This window comes from Rhipicephalus sanguineus, chromosome 9 (genome assembly GCF_013339695.2).
Source record: "Rhipicephalus sanguineus isolate Rsan-2018 chromosome 9, BIME_Rsan_1.4, whole genome shotgun sequence".
NCBI classification, from domain to species: domain Eukaryota; kingdom Metazoa; phylum Arthropoda; class Arachnida; order Ixodida; family Ixodidae; genus Rhipicephalus; species Rhipicephalus sanguineus.
The window spans coordinates 17,574,056-17,595,154 of NC_051184.2; the positions used below are offsets into that span (position 1 = coordinate 17,574,056).

Genomic DNA, 21,099 nt, shown 5'->3' on the forward strand with positions numbered 1-21,099 from the left:
CTGGAATGTTTCAGTACAGAAGAGGTTCTTAAACCTTGGGCCACAGGCGGTTGCCAGCACATACTCCTTTTGCTCGTCCTGCCCTGGAAACCTTGTCCTCATGCTTTTCAGCAAATTTCTAGCAAACTCTGAGATTTCATCATCGACTGCAATACAGTCTTTCAGAACCATCTGTGTTCCATACAAAAACGGTACCACTGACAACAAAGTTGCATATTTGTGGCCACTAAGGTCTTTGGTCGCCGATGCGATTGGTTCAAGAGCTTTGACTAGTCCAGCCACAGCTTTCCACTCCTGTGGTGCCAGGTTGGGCACAGTTGTCTCAGAGGTGGCAAGCTCCAAACAGATGGCTTCCTTCAGCTGCACAAGACGAGAGAGCATATCGTGCTCACTATTCCATCTTGTTTCCACGTCTTGAATAAGTTTCAGAACTGAGAGCTCCATTTGTCGCTGGCAGTCCTTCAGTCTTGCCGCAGCCAGGGCACTATGTTTGTAATGGACAACAATTGCGCAACACTTCTTGAGAATGGCAGGCACTCCTGCTGTTTCTCCCTTGGCATCTTTTATAGCTAGTTGCAGTGTATGACCCATACACTGCACTGGGACGCAAGAAATACCCCTAAGGGCCGCGCGAAAGTTTCGTGCATTGTCCGTCACCACATAGACTGGCACTTTCTGCAGTGGCAGCTCCCAGTCATCCATCATTGCTTGCAGGTGCTCCAGGATGTTGCAAGCAGTGTGGCTCTCGGTCACGCTCTGGTTTTCCAACGCAAAGCTTCTCATCTTGAAGTTGGAGGTTAAATAGTGGCAGGTGAGGCTGACATAACTCTGGTTAGACCTCAACGTCCACATGTCACTTGTCAACGAGATCGACTCTACGCCTTCCTGGAACACCGCGTGCATTCTCTCCTTCGCAGCCATGAATGTGTCTTCATACAACTCCGGGATGATTGTCCTTGCAAATGTAGTGCGGCTGGGTATCTTGTACAAAGGCTCCATGTGGTTCATCAGCTCTTTGAAACCCTGATTTTCGACACAGCTGTAAGGCTGGAGGTCGAGCGCCAGCATTCGGGCAATCCTCGTGGTTATCGCTGCTCTCTCGCGCTGCGACAGGTCCTTGCCCGACTTCAACGCATTTTTGATGAGCGGCTGTGCTTCGTCTGGTCGTCCTTGCTTACCGCTGTCTCTCATGAACACACTGTGCAAAGAAAAATGCTTGTTCTTGAGATGATTCGCAAGTGGCGTCGTCGTACTCGACGGTGTGCGAAGTTTCATGTCACAGCTTTTGCACGTTGCCTCTTGGTCCGAGTTCTTTACGAAATGTATCCAAATGGCACTTTTCGTTCGTTCACTCATGTCGCACCTGACCAGCAGGACTGTTGGACAATGTTTTCCGGCAGCTCGCGTGGATACAATTCGGTAGCAGGACACGTCGGCGTGGTTTCCGATCGCGAGGGACTTGGTGGTTTCGTATTGCCCGGAGAAATGACGCAAACGGCCAAATGTCGTGGAGCCAGCGGTTGGATTGGATTGGATTTGTGGCCCCACCCTTTGTAACGGGCGGGCGTCAACCGATGCCCTGGCCTAGAGGACTAAACAATGAAATTAAATTTAAAAATGAAAAAGTTAAAAAGCGCACGCAAGCGTGGTTACAGACGTGTTAACTAACCACCACTGACTATGAATATGTTCACGAGAAAAGCTTCGACGAGTCAACGGAGATGTTAAACAAGCGCCACCTCTATCCCGTTTGCGAAAGTAGAAGAGAAATGGGGGGCTCTGCCGCCGAGAGGTGACGCGAGTGCCGCCCAGCCAGCTGAGTGGTGGACAACTGTACGCTGAACTTGGGACCTAGGCTGTTGTGTGCGTGTCTCCTGCCTTTGTCGCGTGCGGGTTTTATTGATTCTATTTTTTTCTTTTTCTTTCTTGAGGCCACGACACTGAGCGTGTTCCCCCTTTGCAAAGGGGCAGGCCACTACTACATCATCATCATCATCGGCCGCGCAGTGACGCTACCATGGACGCTACAGTGTAGCGACGCGACGCAACCAGTGCTGCATGCCAGTAATGTTCTGTGTGGCGGTCGTGGTGCGTGGTTTTGCGGTTTGTAATGGCGTGCTTTCATTTTGTGCTCGTGAATTGCAGTCTGCGATTCCTCCCAAGTGTATCTACAACTGTTGCATGTGTAGGAAGTGAGACATAGTGCAGCCTGTGCGAGCAGCGCAAACAAAAGGCTGTCTTAGTTGAGTTTCACGGCTCGGCTGTGTCACGACCACAATTTAATCTGCGTGCTCTCAGGTTCGTGACATTCTAACTTTGTGTAGTTTTGGACAGACTGTGCGGTCTCAAAGTATTGTATGTGTTTCACCCGCCAACCAAACAGACTCGCCGAATATATCGAATATTCGAGTAACCGAATACTTCATATTCGATTCGCGAATTGAACTATTCGACAAGTTGGAATTCGATTCGTATTTGTACATTCGAGTACTCGCACACCCCTAGTTCTCTCCTCTATGCTGCATTTTCACGTGCTGCCCCTTCCTCTTTTAAAATATCCAGATAACAACTAGCCCAATTATCGACTTGACAAAACATAGTGCAAAGGCTGCACTTACATATCGAGGCACAGTGATGATGCAGTTGATTTCCACAGCCTTTGTCGCAGGTGATCACAGACTCTCCTTCAAACATCTCCAGCAGGCAGATAGGGCAGGTGCTCGCATCGTCACCTTCACTGTGAGTATTAAGACAGTTTGTTCTATCAGAACGCATACTGGGTAATTCATAACTAGCATGCACAGGCTGCTCAGAATAGACTTGCAAGCAACTTGCACTTGTCAGAATAACTTGAGAGTACACGTAGCAAATTAGGTCTTTACACTGTGGCGTTCGTTTATATGAGTCGCCTAAGAATAACTCCCTTCAGGGATTGAATGGTACTCTCAGCTGAAAGCTTTAATGTATTGCTTGTGTATTCAGCATCACTAAAAAGAAAGAGCTTAAAGAGATTACAAAGTTAATTTTCAGTGAGTTTAATAGCACCCACATATGTGGACTTGTCAGGTGAACGTGGAGCCACTTAGCTAGAGAAGCAAATACAGCATACTTGATCACTTCCACTTCTGCACTTTGTAAGAACGCATTGTCACAAGATCCTGCCATCAGACCAATTACCTGCATCTAGATCTTGTTGGAAGCATCTTTCCTAATATGTCTAGCCTATGCTCCATGTCTGTTTTTGTGTTTTTCGCCTAAGACAATAAAGGAAGCACTTGAAGTTGTCTTACACATCATGGCTGCCTGTTTTTGATGTGCTATCAATGGCGTCCTCCAGATTCTTGGCAGGGCAGTCGGGTGACTTGTCATCGGTCAGTGGGCCTTCGGACTGCTGGGAGGTCCTGCGCCGGGATATGGAGAATCCGCGTAGCAGCTCATCCACCTGTCACAAAACGAGTGAGTCATGTATTAGCTGATTTAGGCATGCCTTAATCTTTGCTTGTGTTATGATAAATGTTATCATTACATCCCTTGAGAAAATGGATTTGTAAGAGCAGTTATAAACCACAATGGTGAATAGAAGCCATGACCACTGAAGAAATAGATAAACAATGAGGATCACAAACAAAAAGAAGTCAAAAATGAATGTCTAGAAACCATGATCCATATTGTGCATTGCTCAATCACAGCATTCAGTAATGCCAAAAGTCGGTGCAACAACATTCTTTATCTACAAGACTACAGTTAGCGTCAGTGCAGTATGTTAGGGCTACTCCAAGAAACGCTCACTCGTATACATGCACACAAACAACACACACGGGGTGATATTTCGACAGACAGACACTGACTTACGGATTGATTCACAGACTTTTGAAAGGGAGAAACAAAAACAAATTAATGGAGGGCAAATAAAGGGTTTGGGAAAAGTGCTAAAGTTACAATCGACTTTTAGTGGAGAACACCATGTAGACACGCCCTGGGATTTGACATGGTCAGAATAAGGCACCAAATGCAATTGCTAGCGCACATCAGTTATATTGGCTGTGTGTTTATTGAGCAGAACATGCTGGTGATGAATGCAGTTGTTTCTTTTTTTTATCCAGTGGAAGTGTATGTCTGAGTGTCTGGAGTGCATAAATTGAGATGATGTATAAAGGTCACCCGTGCTGCGTGTCTTTCCTTGTCTGCATAAACTCGTGCTTTTTCTTGCCTTCCAAAACGTGCGCCAGCTCGTCCAACAACACACTTTGCTAAAACGCATACACACATGCGAATGTTCGTGCACCACAACAATCTCGCATAGCAGCCATTACCTCGAACTCTTTGAGGGTCTTGCTGAACAGTCGAGCATCCGTGTCAGTCAAACGTAAAACCCTGAGCATTACAAACAGCAGGTGGACACAGTGGGGGCCCTTGCCACAGCTGCAGGTCTGCAGTGAAAGAAAACAACCAGGGGTCAAGCCATCTGTACATGGATAGCAAAGATGTTAAGTAACCGGGCAATCATTTGCATAGAACTCTTTTGATTACCTGTCAGGCTGACCAGACAAACATAAGGGGGTATGGTAGGGTAAACGGGTTGTCCTGATTTCAGCCTTTTATCTCAGGAACTGTTCCATATTATGTTGAGAAATTTTGCGTGCTCAATAAGAGAGCTTGTGGCCTTCAGCCCGTGCAATTTTGACCCTGTAGCGTTTTTACTTGTTTCTGGTTGAGTACCAAACTTTAGACTGGTGTACAAAATTAAATATACCTTTTCTGAGAAACGAAAAAGAATACGACCGTGAAATTTGGCACGCTTATTCCACATGATATTGGTATTAATCTCTACCTATAAGAACGGGCTCCTACATTTATCTCTCAAGAAAAAGAAAAAAAAAAACATTGCCCTCACTGGTCATGTGCCGTGAGAGGCACTTTCCAATTAATCTTTTCTTTCTTAATCATAACATAAACAGTTTTTTTAAGTTTTAGATTCAGACTATTTGGAAGGGATTTAGGTATAATCAGAGAAAATTTTAGCATGATCGGTCAGATAGTTTTCCAGAAAAGGTACATAAAGTTTGGAAAATAAAAAGAAGGTGATCGTAAGAAAAACATGCTTTTATGTTTAAAAATATGTGCGGAACGTGCTCACAACGTACAGGAGTGACTACACTACAAAAGCATTTTGGTGGGAAAATTTGCAATCATAATGTGTTAAAATGGTAGGAATCGAATATATTTAACCGATCCATGGTCGTTATGAAAAAAATGCATACGCGCAGAAACAATGATGGAAAAGAGCCCATACCTCTGAACGGATGCGTGGTCTTTGGCACCATTTTTAAATGGTGCCAAAGACCATGCATCCGGTTTTACTCTTCAGAGTGTGTACTATTATTTTTTAGTAATGAAATAAAAAAAGTCACAGTTTCGCCGCAAGGGCGAAGCAATGAATGCGATAGCAAGAAACTAATGCTATATGAAGTGAGGCTCGCCAATGGATACTCTCAGTTTGAACAGCGCTCCTGTTGCAAAGGTGGCCGAAGCAGCGAAGGAAACTAGCGTGCTTCAAGTGTCGAGCTGCGACACTTGATAGTTCGCGCTCATCTTCTGTTTGTTCGTTTAGTGGCGTCCCTTGAGCTCGAGTGACTTTCCCTACGCTCCGTAACATGAGCGCGGACATCACGGTGAAAGCGTGAAACATCCCTCTTGCCCTCAGCACGAGAAAGCCACGTGAGCAGATAGCGGAAGGGCAAGGTTCTCCCTGCGCAAATATAAGAGACTTTTAAATGCGCCCGTCGCGCTCCTATCGCCATCTCGCTGGTAATGAAGAAACACTTATAAGCGCCTGCCGTCTCTGAGTCCGTCCAGCGGTAAAGGGTGTGTATATAACGCTTGCCGTTAGCTACGTGGAGGATCTGCGTTTCGTGGCGTAGTGGTTAGCGCCACTCGCTGCGGAATAAGAGGTCCCTGTTTCGATTCCGCGCTTCGGAAGCATTTTTCTGAATTATTTTTCTGTGGGGGCTTCTATATATATATATATATATATACATACTTATACATATACGGTGCATGGCGACGGCGACAGCAAAATTCAGCCGAGACTGTCCATATAATTGCTATCGCAATAAAAATCGCTTTTTTGGTCGATCTACCCTACCATACCCCCTTGAGTGGCTGCACTGCAGCTGAACCTTGCTACAACACAGCTACAGCAAACCAGTGTACATACATTCTATAATGAAGCTGTAAAAAATGTATAAGGATGCACATTTGGGCGAGTTGGTGATCAGTCATTTTGTCTAGAACAGCATGAAATTTCAAACGAGGACAAAACGAAGAGGAAGGAAACGCAAGACAAGTGCTGACTATACTCTTCATGATAAACAGCTTATGTATCTTGATAACTGAGAATATGTAACCACACGCACATGTAACTGTTGTCTCTGATTATGTGAATGTTCCGGACATGTGATCGTACATGCGCATGATCACTTCTAAGTATGTTGCTTTTTCCAGTAAACATTCAGTTGATAGTCAGCGCTCTTCTTACGTTTCTTTTTTCCTCTTTGTTTTGTCCTTGTTTAAAGTTCCGCGCTGTTTTAGACAAAATCAGTGAAAAATGTTTCTCACAGATGTCAATGTTAATAGAAGTAGCCAGCTTTGTACAAAATTGTGCATTCCAGTGATTCCATAATAATACGAGGAGCACAGCGCAAACTATAGACGAGGACACAGAGCAGAAAAACACACCAGCACTTGTGTTGTGTTGTCCAGCTCTTTGCCTTCGTCTACAGTTCGCACTCCTAGTATTATGGACCCGTACCAACTCGCCCAGTTTTCCGCTTTGTTGCCTGCGATTCCACTGTATTCTTACCTGCGGCCCCAGAACCACCTTGAATCGATGGTCAGGCTGGTCGGCAGCTATGAGGAAAGAGCGTGGTCCTGGTTGGTAGAGCAAGTACAGCCGCACTCCACGGCGCACCTGCAGCACCCGTCTACGGATTGCCTCGGCTAGCTCAGGTGGGCAATCCAGTGCTGGAGAGGTGTGTTGACTGGGAGAAGGGCTGCGTCGTCGAGGTGGTGGCGAAGTACCGCACTGTGGGGAAGACGTGCAAAATGTAGCCAAATTTCAATTTCGCTTCCGTAGGAACAATTCGTTACAAGTTGGTTGTTGATGTCCACTTACTCAACATACCAAATTTATAGTAAATGCAGTTCACTTCATTGAAACCATTGCATTGATATTCACAGTCTAAGGCTCTCCACAGAGACCCATGCAACTAGGTGGTGCAGCGATACTGAGCCTGAGCAGCCAGTGGTCTCTCACGAGAATGAATAGAGTTCCAGTGGTTGTCTCTATTGTCACCGTCGTTCTTGATAATGTGCTGCTGGCACTTTCACAAGCCTCTCAAGCTGTCACCTAGACACTGCCAGGTGTGCATAGTCTGATTAAGACTTATCAAGGGTTCAAGAAAATATCAAACACTAAAAGATATTTTCGTGGTGTCAACTTGTTTAATTAAAGGAGAGTGATTGCTTTATAATGAAGAAAAGAAGACATTGAAGACACGGGCTCAGCTATCATCATCGTGAGAGAAAGGCACGAGATCGGTGTTGGAACACCACCATCTTGTTCTACCTGCGTACTCTTCCGAGCTACCACTCGTTCGTTCGGCTTGCCCAATAAACCTCTTTACATTTGGTGGATGTGCGGGGTATCGATCCCCGTACCTTCTGTATGGTCGCCAGCCGTCACACACTATCGACACTTTGCTGCCATACTCACCAGACGCCTCCGAGTGCACACCCATGTCGGACGCCGCCCGTTACGCTGAAGAGTGCCGCAGACTAGCCAAACAGTTTACTACGGCCGACCAACAGCACCAGAAAGAGACCCGCGATGACAATCATTCTCCTGCCGCAACGTTCACTCCTGGAGCACTTGTGTGGCTGCATGTACCGCCGTCCGCTCCTGGTTTGTCTCCCAAACTACTCTCAAATTATCATGGTCCCTACCGCGTGGTCGAGCGTACTTCACCCGTCAACTACGCCATTGAACCTCTTACGCCGCCCAGCGACCGTCGTCGGCGTGGACGTGATATCGTTCACGTAGAACGCCTCAAGCTGTACTTCGACCCGCTTATTCCCACCTGTTAGATCGCCAAGGTGGCTTCATCTTTCTCGACGGGGGAAATTATAATGAAGAAAGGAAGACACGGGCTCAGCTATCATCATCGCGAGAGAAAGGCACGAGATCGGCATTGGAACACTACCATCTTGTTCTACCTGTGTACTTTTCCGAGCTACCACCCGTTCGTTCGGCTCGCCCAATAAACCTCTTTACAGCTCTAACAAGTCTACAGAATAGAGTCGGTCATCAACAATGATTCTGTTTTTGTGAGCCTATGTGCAATTTGTAATTCAGTTACCGCAGTGTACGACATGAATGTTTAGGTAAGCCTGTCATGTTTAAACTTACTTGATCAACAAAACAGTTTTGTTACTGCAGTAATGTACGCTCAGATTAGTCAGCGAAGAAACTGGCAGAATGCTTATAAGTACACATATTTTGTGCCAAATCTGACAATGATTTTATTGCACAAATTGACATGGAAAGAATGCACATGCAGATATTATTATATCATAATTCATTCATTAAAAAAACAGAAAAACAGCAGGTTTTGTTAGGTAAACGAAGTAGCATAAAGTTCAATTTGACTGTAAACGAAGATGAAAAATTATGCTGCTAAGCCTTGCAGGAGACTCTGCAGGAAAGAAAATTGTCTTCAACTTTTTAATCATTCTATGGAAGCATAAATCGGCATATTACATTTACAAGCAGGAAGCACCTTAACTTCGAACAAGACAATTTTGCTAGTAATGTAGATGAGGCCGGATTTGTGCACTAAACATGAAGTGAAGAACGTGCTCATAAAATGGTACAAGTAGAACAGAAGCGCAATTAAGTGATTTTATCTTTTTGCATAAATTTCAAGTTGGCATTGCTAGGCAAAACTAACCTGTCTGCAAAACAGCCGCTTAACAAAGCTACTTTAGCAGGTGGTAGCAAACTTTAAGTCTACAAGTGTTGTCTTTGAGAGCAAAGAAAGCGCACTTACCGTACAAGGACAACAGATCAATTGAGGCAAGCAAACTGTTTTCCGTGCTGTTAAAATGTTTAATGCGAGGGTAGTGAAAGCCCTGAGGAATGCCTCGACTTTGCTCAATCACAATGGGTAGCATGTCAATGAACGCTCGAAAGAGACAGGTGCGCAGTCGCGCGGGGTCGCTGACCTCCTGAAAACGAGCCTTGCACCATGTTTTGAAAACAAGCGTGCGAGCAGTTGTCGATGCGAGAGAGGAGAGAGTGAGCCCTAGCACTGCAAAAGTCAGCCAGACAGCCAAATGGCAATGACATGAAATGCATTTAGCACGGCTATTCACCTTTTACCCTTCAGCATGCACTACATAAATGTTGCTGATGCACCTCAAAGCCAGACAGGTAATAATGGCAAACTTCCGTGTGTCTTGCTCTTTAGCTTATATAAAACTTACATAAAACAATATACTTTATCATTAGGTAATGAAAAACATTATTTCCTAAGCATACATTTCTTTCTCCCTCTGCATTAATAATAATGATATGATATTCATAATCATAATCATAATTATAATTATGATTATGATATCAACAGTATATCATAGGTTATGACAGAGTATAAAAGTGGAATGAAGCCTGTGAGGTTGTTGCAGCACATTTTGGTGCTTGAATTTCAATAGATTTGCAGACGTTTAAAATGTAATTGCACCTCTGAAATGATGCAGTTTTGGTAGGTTGCTTTTCCGACAAAAGGCATTTCATCTTCAAAATGCCCGGTTATGCACTTGTGATAATGCACCATATTAGAGCTATCAGAATAAAAAAAAAAAGCGAGTTGTACCTACCAAACTTGGCAGTTTGGTAGTTTCTCTAACATTAAGTTACCCTTGAACAGCACAAATAAATTAGGTGCAGGCACAGCCTATCTACTCCATCCTTGCTTCTTTGTCCAGTACATGGGCTACCATACTTCTCATTGCACTGTTTAGACATGTCTTATCATAACAATTGTATGTCTACTGCAGAATTAACGTCTCTCTTACCAATCTCCGGTTACCCATCTTGTGCCAGCTGGCTCGATTCTGTGCCAGAAAATTTACTTATTTTATTGTACCAGCTCATTTCTTGCTATTCAAGAGAGAATCCTTGTTCTCTCAAACTATTTTCTTAGTTAGACATGACTGATTGCCGATTATCTGATACAGTAAAAACTCGTTAATTCGACCCGAAGGGGACTATAAAATTGTCCGAATTAAACGGAGTTCGAATTAGCAGGCAGGCGCTAGAATGAACGGACATCATGCCCCACTGCGCAGGCAGAACCTCGTTATCACGAATTAGGCACTATTACACATTTGTGGCAGGTGATTTCGTAAATTAAATTCATGGAGCTCGAAAAGTGAACAGAATTGATTGATCGGTAAGTGATATGCCAGAAACAATCAGCGACATGCATGCATGTGAGCAGTTAGCCATGATGTTGAAATATATGAAGCTATTTATGCTCCAAAATGCATGCATTTAAATGGCAGAGTTAATGCAATCGAAATTAAAAGTAATCAGTCATTTTAATTTGCTTGTGCTTCTTCTGTCGCGACTCCACGAGCATCGCTTGCAGCTTGCCCAAGAGCTCCAGCGCGGCAGCGCTCAAATTCTCATCTGCTGAGAAATGCTGCTGTTTCGTTGCTTTGCATCTCTAGTAAATTTGGTTTGGTTTGGTTTGGTTTTGCAACACATTGTGATCACTTTGCACCGACTTCTGTGAGGAGAAATGAAAACCAAGGGCTCCCAGTTCAAATTAACCATTGTGGATACCGACTCGTTCGAATTATCGAGAGTTTTCTCCCCATATATTTGAAACACACAGGGCTGTGCCGGGAACAGGGCATCAGTTTGAATGAACCGAGTTTGAATTAACGAGCTTTTACTGTGTATTCATTGTTATGTGGCCTGCCCAACTCCATTCAGCCCTCTTAATCTCAACCATAACATAGGCTACACTCATTTCTATTCCTTGCTTCTTTCTTCTTATATCTCAGAATTGCACCATTAAGCTCTTTTGTAAACGTCCAAGTCATGGGTTAGCTTTGCTAAAATATGATGACTACACTTCTTTTGTTTCAGTGATACTCATAAGGGGTCATGACTACTCCCGTCGTCCTTGCTTGAACTCATCCACAGGACCCCTGAACGAAAACCTTTGTCATTCTGAATAACCAACTGAGTTTACGCCAAACACGTAGTATATTGCTTGAATAACCCCTGCATAAAACTTCAAATTTTGATCACAATAATGATTTATGCTGTGTGCCTTCCTTGCTCTGTCACTACCCTCCCCTTTCTTGGCACCGCTGCCTGGGTTGCCTGCCCTTTGGAAAGCTACACATGGGAAAACTACACCTCTGATGGGAGACACATTTACCTCCGACGAGTAACTAGCCAAATTTTGCATGCAGCTGTGTAAGAAAGTGCGCACAACTACACAAAGGGTGCACTCACGGAGCGGCGGGCATTGGGGGTGGTCGATCGATGTCGCAGGGTCGTCGTTCGTGTCGTCATCTCGGGTTCCTCAGCCACGCGGGGAGGATCCGGAGCTTCGGGGGGCCGAACAGGGGTCGGGGGCGGTGAGGGCTTGCGGCTGGGCCTCTTGGTGGCAAAAGAGGCCCCCGTGCCCTCGGCGTGGGAGATGCTCCTACTTTCAGCCTGTTTTCCATCAGCCTGCATTTAAAAGCACTGAGGAATGAACTAGAGTCTTGGCTGAGACAAATCTATCATACAGAGAATACACCACGAACAGGATGGCAACGACACCGACTTTAGCTAAGACCTCTCTTAAAAAGCCAAGAAGGAGCATGCACTGGATTTTATATGTACAAGTGCACAGAAAATGAACCAACCAGCTCGCAAACCTAGCAGTCTTCAAGTTCGAAGCTCTATCCATCTGCACATGAAAAAAAAGCACACCATCCATGACATCATTTTGCTCAAGTTATTGCTGATATGCATTGAAAGGGTGTTGGCTTGATGTCAGTGTGCTTTTATCAACTCTTGTAAATACAATGATGCATATTGAGAAGCTTTAGTACAGCAAGCACTTCTTTCATGGATGTGTTAAGAATAACCTCTTTGTTCATAGCCACATTAACAGCGCTTAACAGTAATTAAGAAACAGAGTGCATAGCAATGTGCTTTGTTCCTTCTTTTGGCCGGATTGGTGGTGCCATCTTTTTCCTCTTTGCACTTTACCAAATTAAGAATGATAAACCAACTTGCCCAATACTCAACATTAGTAGATTAAAAGCCTGTTCTAACTCGTAACCAGTTAGGATCCAGAAGCTGCTGGAAATGACAACAGCGTGTTGATAATAGATTAATAATACATTTAAACACTATTTCACAGAAATGCAACAGAAACTGTGCGGGCTTCTGAAAGCCATGGCCCATAAGGAGTCAGAAATTTAAAACTTGCAGCATGGCATTACATTGCCTGGGAGCACTTATCATCACCAAACACATCAAACAAAAGATGTAGCATTACCTATGAGGACTCGGTGTAATTTGGAAAATGCCGCTGTTATGAATGGATGCAGCTGTCGCATACCTGAACCTGTGCTACTAGAGCTCCATGTTGAGCAACAAATCTTTTATCAGACCTTCCTTTTTGTGCCAGTGCTCTACTGAATAAAATGAATTGTAAAATGTTTTGTATACGCTTGCAATCGACGATATGACACTCTCGAAGACTGCAGCATTGAAAATCACAGACTTAACCGTGATTACGACCAAACAAGGGGCTTTGCCAGAGAACTGTATTGAATGTTAGTCGACACACAATTCCTCCCCGTGGTCACCTAAGTTAAAAGTTAATAGCCGGAAAAAGTACTACCAAAATCACTGCTGTTTACTAAAACAAAACTTGAAGTGGGGTTTTAACTGCATTGCGGTTTCATACTATTCAAAATGCATGAAATCAATCAGGGCCTGTGCTTTCAATTGCTACAAACATCACCATTGCGTTCAGAATCACTATACCAGATTCTTGTTGTGTCATTTAAGCAAGACATTCATAAGGTCTGCAGGAATCGCAAATAACGCAGTCAAAAGTTGGGCCGCCTTGGTCCCTACATTAGGCACTGAAAACTGGTGGCATGCATTGCAACTTACAAGCATTAGCTTGCACTTTGCACAATTTGCAAATGTCTGTCATTATATTAAAGAGTGCACAGTGTGGCTTTGCTCACGGTCGTGTCGTCGTTGGCGTGCCTCACGCAGACGGGCGCTCGCCTAGCATGCGACGTGCTGAGCGCACTTGCACTGGTGTGCTTGCGAAGGGCCTGCAGCTTCTCCTTGATGTCTCGCACCGACACCGGGTGCACCTGCTGCAGCCGTTCCAACTGGGTAGCCATGTCTCCCGGATGGCTCCTGCGCAGGACAAAAGACGACCACATTTCATTTGAGCACTCCCAGCAAGGTACCATGCAAACCTTTGTGAAGGCTCAACTCTGGAGCCCAAAATATGGTGGGAGAAATTCCAACCTGCATATTCTAACTATTGATGCATTACAGTCACTGAATTTCAAGTAATTGCTACAGGCATTAAGATAGCAGGGACCTCCAATGCCATGCTTCGTGCTTAAGATGACTTAACCACGAACGTGCTGGCATACGATAGTATGTTAACAGTACACTGTGTTGGGCCAGTTGGTGAATGGCTTCATGAACGACAAGGCGCAAGGCTACTGTCCCACTTTTTTCTTCTCTTATGTAGCCTTGCACCTTGACATTCACGAAGCCGTGATAGCGATAGCAAAGACAAGTAGCCCGTTGTGTGGCACACGAGTGAATGACTAGATTGTTTATGATAAAGATAGCATTCATATTTGTGTTGGTAAGGAGTCACGTAGGATTATGGTGCATTTCGGCATCAGATAGAGTCAACCAATGCAACAAGCAATTTGTGGTCACTGACAGAGGCCTTCATCCTACAGAAGACATGCTGCTGCAGTAATTGTTCTAGCTTAGTTAAACTACCCTCAAGACAAATAATCTTGGTGTTCAGTTTACAATCTCGCCTTGCTCCTTAATGCAACAAACAATAGAAACGCACATGTTAACATTTGTATGTTTCTCGGCACAACAGAGTATGCGTAGTGTGTCCTGTGAGGGACATGCTCGAAAAGACGTCAGGTGTTTTGTTGTGTGCAGGAAGTAAAAGGCTGTCGACCTTTCTTGGCTCGTCAAAACAAGGTAGTCTCCTCCTTTCTCGACAGCCCCCTGTCCCAGAGTGCCACAGCGTCGGCCGAGCCGTTCATCAACCTTTTGAGGCAACAACAGCCCCGCGACGCGAGACTATGAGCCACATCAAGGCAAGGACAGTGAACTTTCTGTTCTGTGTAGTTGTAGTTCTTTGCAATCATTCCTTGGCCTGTGTTTAAAAATGCAGTTGCTTAATGGCAGGTGTCGGTTCCTTACATTGCACACTAATTTTGTGCAGTAATGTTGCAATACATGCTCCCTTGCTTCAATGGACAGTAAAATGTTTCTTCCTTCACTGCTTGTTTTGTATGTTTGCATTTAAAACAAGGAACTCAAAGAACTTAGAAAGTTTATCACTAAGTCTTCCATGGAGTATAAATCTACTGGGAGGATTGCTGGAAGCCTGTCTTCACAGGTAAAGATCCACCAGCTGTTGCCATTATCTAGTGATTCAATAGCCATGTGATCAACCTGTATCTTTCCATAGCTCCAGTCAGGAGACTGAATAACGATTTTAAACATTCAAACAAAATGTTCGCAGTGTGATTTAATCAAAGCTGTCAAATGCCCAAGAATCGCCAAATTCTGTCGTCAGGTGTCAGATGAAATGTCATGCAACGAGTAAAAAAAAAAAAAACAAGAAAAGATTTAGATGTCTACAGTCTCACAATAGGAAGTACTGCACTCAAATGCATGACGCACTGCACCAAACTGTGGGAATGGAACAGACATCGGCAAGGTGCTTCCCTGCTCTGTTTACTCTATGCAGCTGTCAGTGGTCAGAGGGGCAAAGTCTTCATCTCTTTCCTCTCTTGTCTTTTAATGTACTTTCTCCTGTTGCTATTCTCCAACATTGGGTCTTGCAAGATTAACTGCACAGTTACCTGCCAAACAAGAAGCACCTTATCCATCTTTTAGGCCAGCTGTCGCGACTATAGACATGATTAAAGTACATGTTTATAACTAACAGACATAACACCACAGCTGGTTCCATAGAGCAGTTAACAAAAGCTCACTTGAAAGGACTTTTAAAAGATGTGAACTCAAAAAAACTTGTATTAATTAAATAGACCTCAGTGACATTTATATACTCATGGTGTCACCAGAAGTCTACACTCGATGATACTCAACAACAAAAAGAGATAATCAGTTTAAAATTATGTATAATTCTTTCCAAACTGTAGTTTTGTTAATTTCATGGCAATAGGTTGATTATTAGAGGAATGAATGATGTTCAGTGTTCTATATATCTATGGAATTTCTCACGGAAACCTCAGTATCAGTACATCCGTGTGACATGAATTTCAATGTATTTTCTCATATTTGGACCACTGTGGCTGCACAAAAAGTTCCTGAAACTTGCTAAGCTCAGCTTTTCAGAATACAGTGGAGCGCATATTTACCAATAACAAATTAACTAGGCTCGAGCAGACAGACATTACCTTGAGCTGTCTCATGCAACAGTGCCACCTGCCATCCAGTTTGGTGGTAAGAGTGGAATTTTGTATCATTGCAGCAGGACAACTTACTGACACAGTGCAGCTTAATGTTTTAATTAGTGCCCCTTTTAAAATACCTGACCGATGAGAGGCGGTGTCAGCCTCCCTGAAGGTTAAAAAAGGCTGACATAACTTGAAGTTACCTTATAAGTATGCAATGTCATTGAAGGTTCTTAGAAACACAGTTTGGTCAGGTAAAAGCATTGATAGCGATGCAGTCATAAACCAATATCAAAAGCACATGCTCAAGCTTTGCAATCTGAAGTGGTCCCCAGTGTATAAGGCACAGCTACACTGAAACATAATGTGTATTCCTTGCACTGGTCGTTTGCCTCTTTTACTAATTATGCTCAGAGAGAAAGTGTCCCTCTTTTGGTTAGGCATGCAACTGTGGCTTGTTTAGAGTAAGTGATGGCATGTTAAAGGGACACTAAAGTCAAATAACAATTTATGTCAGAGTGAAAGCTCAATGTATGACAACGTCTAAAACGGCAGTATTATCAACAGCAGTGCCCTACTTACCGAGAAATTAAGCTAAATGTATCACACGATGAGCGCCATGAATGGGACATTTTGGAAGTGATCCCGATGACGTGGGAGAGCCTGAATACACTTAATCACTAGTAATCAAACTAGCTGCAATAAAAAAAGAACCTTCCGTGCATCAAGAGATGTAATAAAATGCTGCTTGTTCGTTTCTGTTTGATTCAAGGAAAAAAGAACCTCTTTGGCGTTGCCATGGGGAACGACGCGTGGTTCAAAAGTTCCGTTTCCGCTGAACTGCGCTTCGCCCGGTGCCCTGCTTCACTCACGCGGTCGAGTCTCAGTGGTAGTTTTGGTATCGCGTACTGCCACGTGTGTTTTGCACGCTCGTGGAAGTCGCTCTGACAGAAAGTTCGACAAAATACCGCGTGCATGTAATGTTGCCGGATGCCCGAACGGTGCACGCCGCCAGTGCATGCCGCTGCGCAGTAAAGGCGGGCAACATTGGGCACAGCAACAGTGACGTGCGAAATACCACTTTCAGGCGGGTGATTTGAAGTGCGCTAATGCAATGCGGACCACTAAAACGTAATTTTATTTCAAAATAAGCACTTCCTTGGCATAAAAGTAGCACTACAAGGTTTCTGTACTGCTATTAAACAATCAATGTCGACTTAATATTTGCCTTTAGTGTCCCATTAATGGAAAAGCTGTTCAGAAAAGAAAATAATATTGGTTGATAGGGTAGCTTCAGGATGGGGAAAACCTCAGGAGAGGCCTTAGAGTTGCATGTCTGCATGTAATGCTTTTAACCAGCCACAGTACATCTCGGTTTAGCTTGTAGAATAAAATGAATGTTTGCCAAATTAAAAGTAAAAACATATATTGACATTTCAGCAAACATATGGGCACCTTGGCCATATTAGAGAGAGCATGGTTCATTGCATTTTTGTCATGCGCTGTAGGCTGTATGTGCAACTATTATAGTTGTGCTATAGCACGACTAATAATTGTTTTCCCAAGGATAGAGCCCGATTTCCGGTTACCTGATGGTCTGTTTTTTCACGGTGCTTGATATCTATTTGTAACGAACTAAGGTCATCATAAACCATCTGCTATGAGCAGAAAAATCAACATTCATCCAGCTCCAATGGTTAATTATGCTAATAATCATGGTGTAGCGCAAAGACACATAATGACATGGAAACATGCAGCACAGGTGCTTATGTGTCTTTGCGCTACACCATGATTATTAGCAAGCACCAACTAGCCCAAGAACAAGTCCTTCTGGTTAATTATGGTTTTACCTATCACATATTCTTTTAAGGTAGCATATATGCGCAAGTCCAGTAATAATAATTGTTGGGGTTTAACGTCCCAAAACCATGATATGATTATGAGGGACACCATAGTGGAGGGCTCCAGAAATTTCGACCACCTGGGGTTGGTGCTTTAACGTGCACCTAAATTTAAGTACACGCGGGTCTCAAGCATTTTCGCCTCCATCGAAAATGCGGCTGCCACGGCCGGGATTCGATCCCGTGACCTTCGGGTCAGCAGTTGAGCACCATAACCAGTAGACCACCGAGGCGGGTAGCGCGCAAATAAAAAAAAGTGACAGCTTCGTCTTGATGATATGTGGTGCTTTATGGCACAAGGGCCAATGATGGCTAAAGAATAGCTTTGTCTTTACTACCTTTTTCTTAACCCTTCAGTGTTTCTTAGCTTGTTGTTACTTTGTGCACAACTGCTTTGAGAGCGTATGAAATTGAGCTTGTTGGTACGTGATCATAGCGAAAAAAGATGGTTGATGCCTCCGTCATAGGAATTGGAATAACACGAAAGTAAAGCGTGCCCTTACAGAAGTAACTGAATGTTTACGATACATTGATATAAGAGAGTTTGCACAATGCACATTGATGTCTGGCAGCTATAGCACTCTTTAACGTAGATGCACCCACTTTGATGATTGGTGGTACTTCTCCATCCCGTCGACTAACGTCCATGTTAGATGATTACACAAAACCTTGTGGTAGCTGTAGTGGTTAACGGTGAAAGCATATTCAGAGAACGAGGTGTGATAGCAAGAAGAGCGTCGCATATTGGACGCAGAACTTGGTCGCCATATCGCGGCATGTTAAATCTGATTGAACACCACGGTTGGACTAGAGGGAAACACAAAGTGTGTCTTGCCACCCCCCGGCCGCAATTTTTCTCGGGACGAGCGCGTGAGCGGGGAACGCGGTGTAGCAGACAGGTGAGGCAGGCGCGCGCGTTGCAGAGCTATTTTTGGTTTCGATTAGCGTGATGCTATGAGCGAGGCCGACGCTTTTACGACGCTTGCGCTAAGATCGCCACCTCGCGGTGTGTTAAGGCATTGACAAAATTGAACTTCTATTGAAAACGCGCCGAATGGGACGGACGTGTAACGCGTTGCACGTGTTAATTGCGGAGGCCACAGTAATGACGAATTACTTTACTTTACTGCTCCCAGAGGCCAACACCACCTCGCTGACCGGTAGAGTGGTAGATATAAAAGACGCATTTGTAAAGCCTCTAGAGTCTGTGACCGTGGCGCAGTGGATAGCGTGCCCGGCATCTGTTGCTGCGGACCAAGCGGTCGTGGGTTCGATGACCGTTGACGGAACTTTTTTCTTTGTCATCTGATCGTGTAAATTTTTTCGACGTCATTTCCGTGATGGAAATACGTCACTGATGTCTTGGTGGACCCCAGCATGAAACACTTTCGTGTTAAAAAAAAAGCGTGATAAATACACGACAAGAAAGACCAAACAGGACCAGTGCTGACTACCAACAAGTGCGTTTATTTTTGCTTCGCAAATATATACACATTCTGGAAAGGGAAAGACAAGAGGAGAAGGAAAAGATCAAAAACACATGTTCACCTTTTCCTTCTCCTCCTGTCTTTCAGTTTCTAAAATGCATATATATTTGTGAAGCAAAAATAAACACACCTGCTGGTAGTCAGCACTGGTCCTGTTTGGTATTTCTTGTCGTGTTTTTATCGCGCTGTTTTTCTTTTGTTTTCACTATGAACTGCTTTAACTCATCCATTATGGCCATACCTGCTTTTAAAAATTCATGGGTGTAGGACTTAATGTTTAAAAGGACAGACTTAATGTATGTTTCTGATGCACTAACAAGAGACGTCAGCAGCACTCTGTGCTAATTAACTTATTCAGACCAAGTGTAAAGGCCAACCGTAACAATATTTTGGAATGCAATTGTATGTGTTTCTGATGTCAAAACTTTGAAAAACACCGCCTTTAATACTAACCAGAAATGATGGAGAGCCCGTGAGAGTGTGATATTGTGAGTGTGGCAATCGATACAAATGGGATTCATGCGTCCAATGCAAGAGAGAATGGGAAACCATAGGCATGTGCCACTCAAGATGGTAGTGTATAATGGCATGGAAGGTACAGCAGTATTGTGGCACGCAATTTGGCAGAGTGCTTCACAGTGGCGAAATCAGAGACATTATATACAAACTGCACATGTGAAAGGTGCTGTAATCACATATTTTTAGTAAACAGCAATTTTGTTGTGTTACGATTTGCTATGGTAAACCAGTGGCTGTGACATGCTACTGAGCTCAATTTTACAGGTTCGATCTTGGTTATGTTGGTCACATTTTGATGGGGATGAAATACAATATGCATGTTAAAGAAATCGAGGCAGGAAGGAGGTGAAAATTAATCCATAGTCGCTTTTGTTTCCCTTATGCTAACATTTTTGCTCTGGCACATAAAACCCCAGAATTGGTCTCTTTTTGTGCTGTTTTATGACCTAATGCTGCCAGCATACAAAATATTTAAAAAATATAATCGTTGGAAGGGCTACATGAAATCGTTGAATGGGAAGTGGGAACATAAACACTACATTACATCTCAATACTGCTGATTCCACCGGCATCGCCTCGCTACAACTGCAGCTACTGTGCTCAACTTTCTTGTTCACACACAAACAAGTGACAATTAGTTGGTTCCGTCTATTGTGCGACAGGATGTACATTCATTCATCATTGTGAGAAAAACATGATACAAAAGCGTCGAGCAGAGCAAAAATTCCAAATGTGAGATGTGTTTCCTGCAACGACAAACTATTAACTATTGTTATCGGTGTTCATCTGTAATAAGGACGTACAGCCTTTCACACATTTCAAAACAGAACCACGACCAATCTATTAAGACACATCAGTCTGATTGATCGATTGATTTTGTTGAAAGTTTAATGAAAGCAACAAAACAAATGCAGGACCAGTGAGCCATGCTATAGTGAAGGACTCCAGATTCACTTGGCAAGAAGTTTCTTTAACCTGTATGTACCTACATGTAAGTGACAAGTGTTTTTGTATCTCACCCCAACTGAAATATGGCTACTGTGGCTGGAAGTTGTATCACAGCCTTGTGGCTAATTTTCTATTCTCCTTCTACCATCGTTATTAAAGTGATGTCAAATGGAGATGTAAGAGATAGCTCACAGCCCTGTAAACATTTCAACTTCATATTTTGACGTTATGATGATGGATAAACAGCAAAAAGGATGACGTGGACTTAAAAATGAAATAGACTTAACAGGCACTCAATTGAAACCAAGGTTTGTTCAGTAGCAGACAGGTAGTATACAATCTTACATAAGCTTATGCTAAGACGTGTGCATTGTTTGCCTCTGAACAAACCTTTGTTCGAAATCAATGCTTGGTGCTTTCCCTCCCACATCCCTTGGCCGCTATTTATCTGTCACTATGCA

General features: G+C 43.7%; 1 protein-coding gene across 1 annotated transcript in view; it reads right to left on the reverse strand.

Annotated features, from left to right (window-relative positions):
- Window positions 1-21,099, reverse strand: part of LOC119404673 (mitogen-activated protein kinase kinase kinase 1) — a 154,202-nt gene that overhangs the window by 32,387 nt on the left and 100,716 nt on the right. Inside the window, exons 2-7 of the mRNA XM_049418964.1 lie at window positions 13,330-13,510; window positions 11,588-11,806; window positions 6,863-7,084; window positions 4,314-4,430; window positions 3,291-3,442; window positions 2,619-2,737 (exon numbers count right to left, since the gene is read on the reverse strand). Coding sequence (XP_049274921.1) covers window positions 2,619-2,737; window positions 3,291-3,442; window positions 4,314-4,430; window positions 6,863-7,084; window positions 11,588-11,806; window positions 13,330-13,510 — 1,010 coding nt within the window. The remainder of the gene's footprint in view (window positions 1-2,618; window positions 2,738-3,290; window positions 3,443-4,313; window positions 4,431-6,862; window positions 7,085-11,587; window positions 11,807-13,329; window positions 13,511-21,099) is intronic.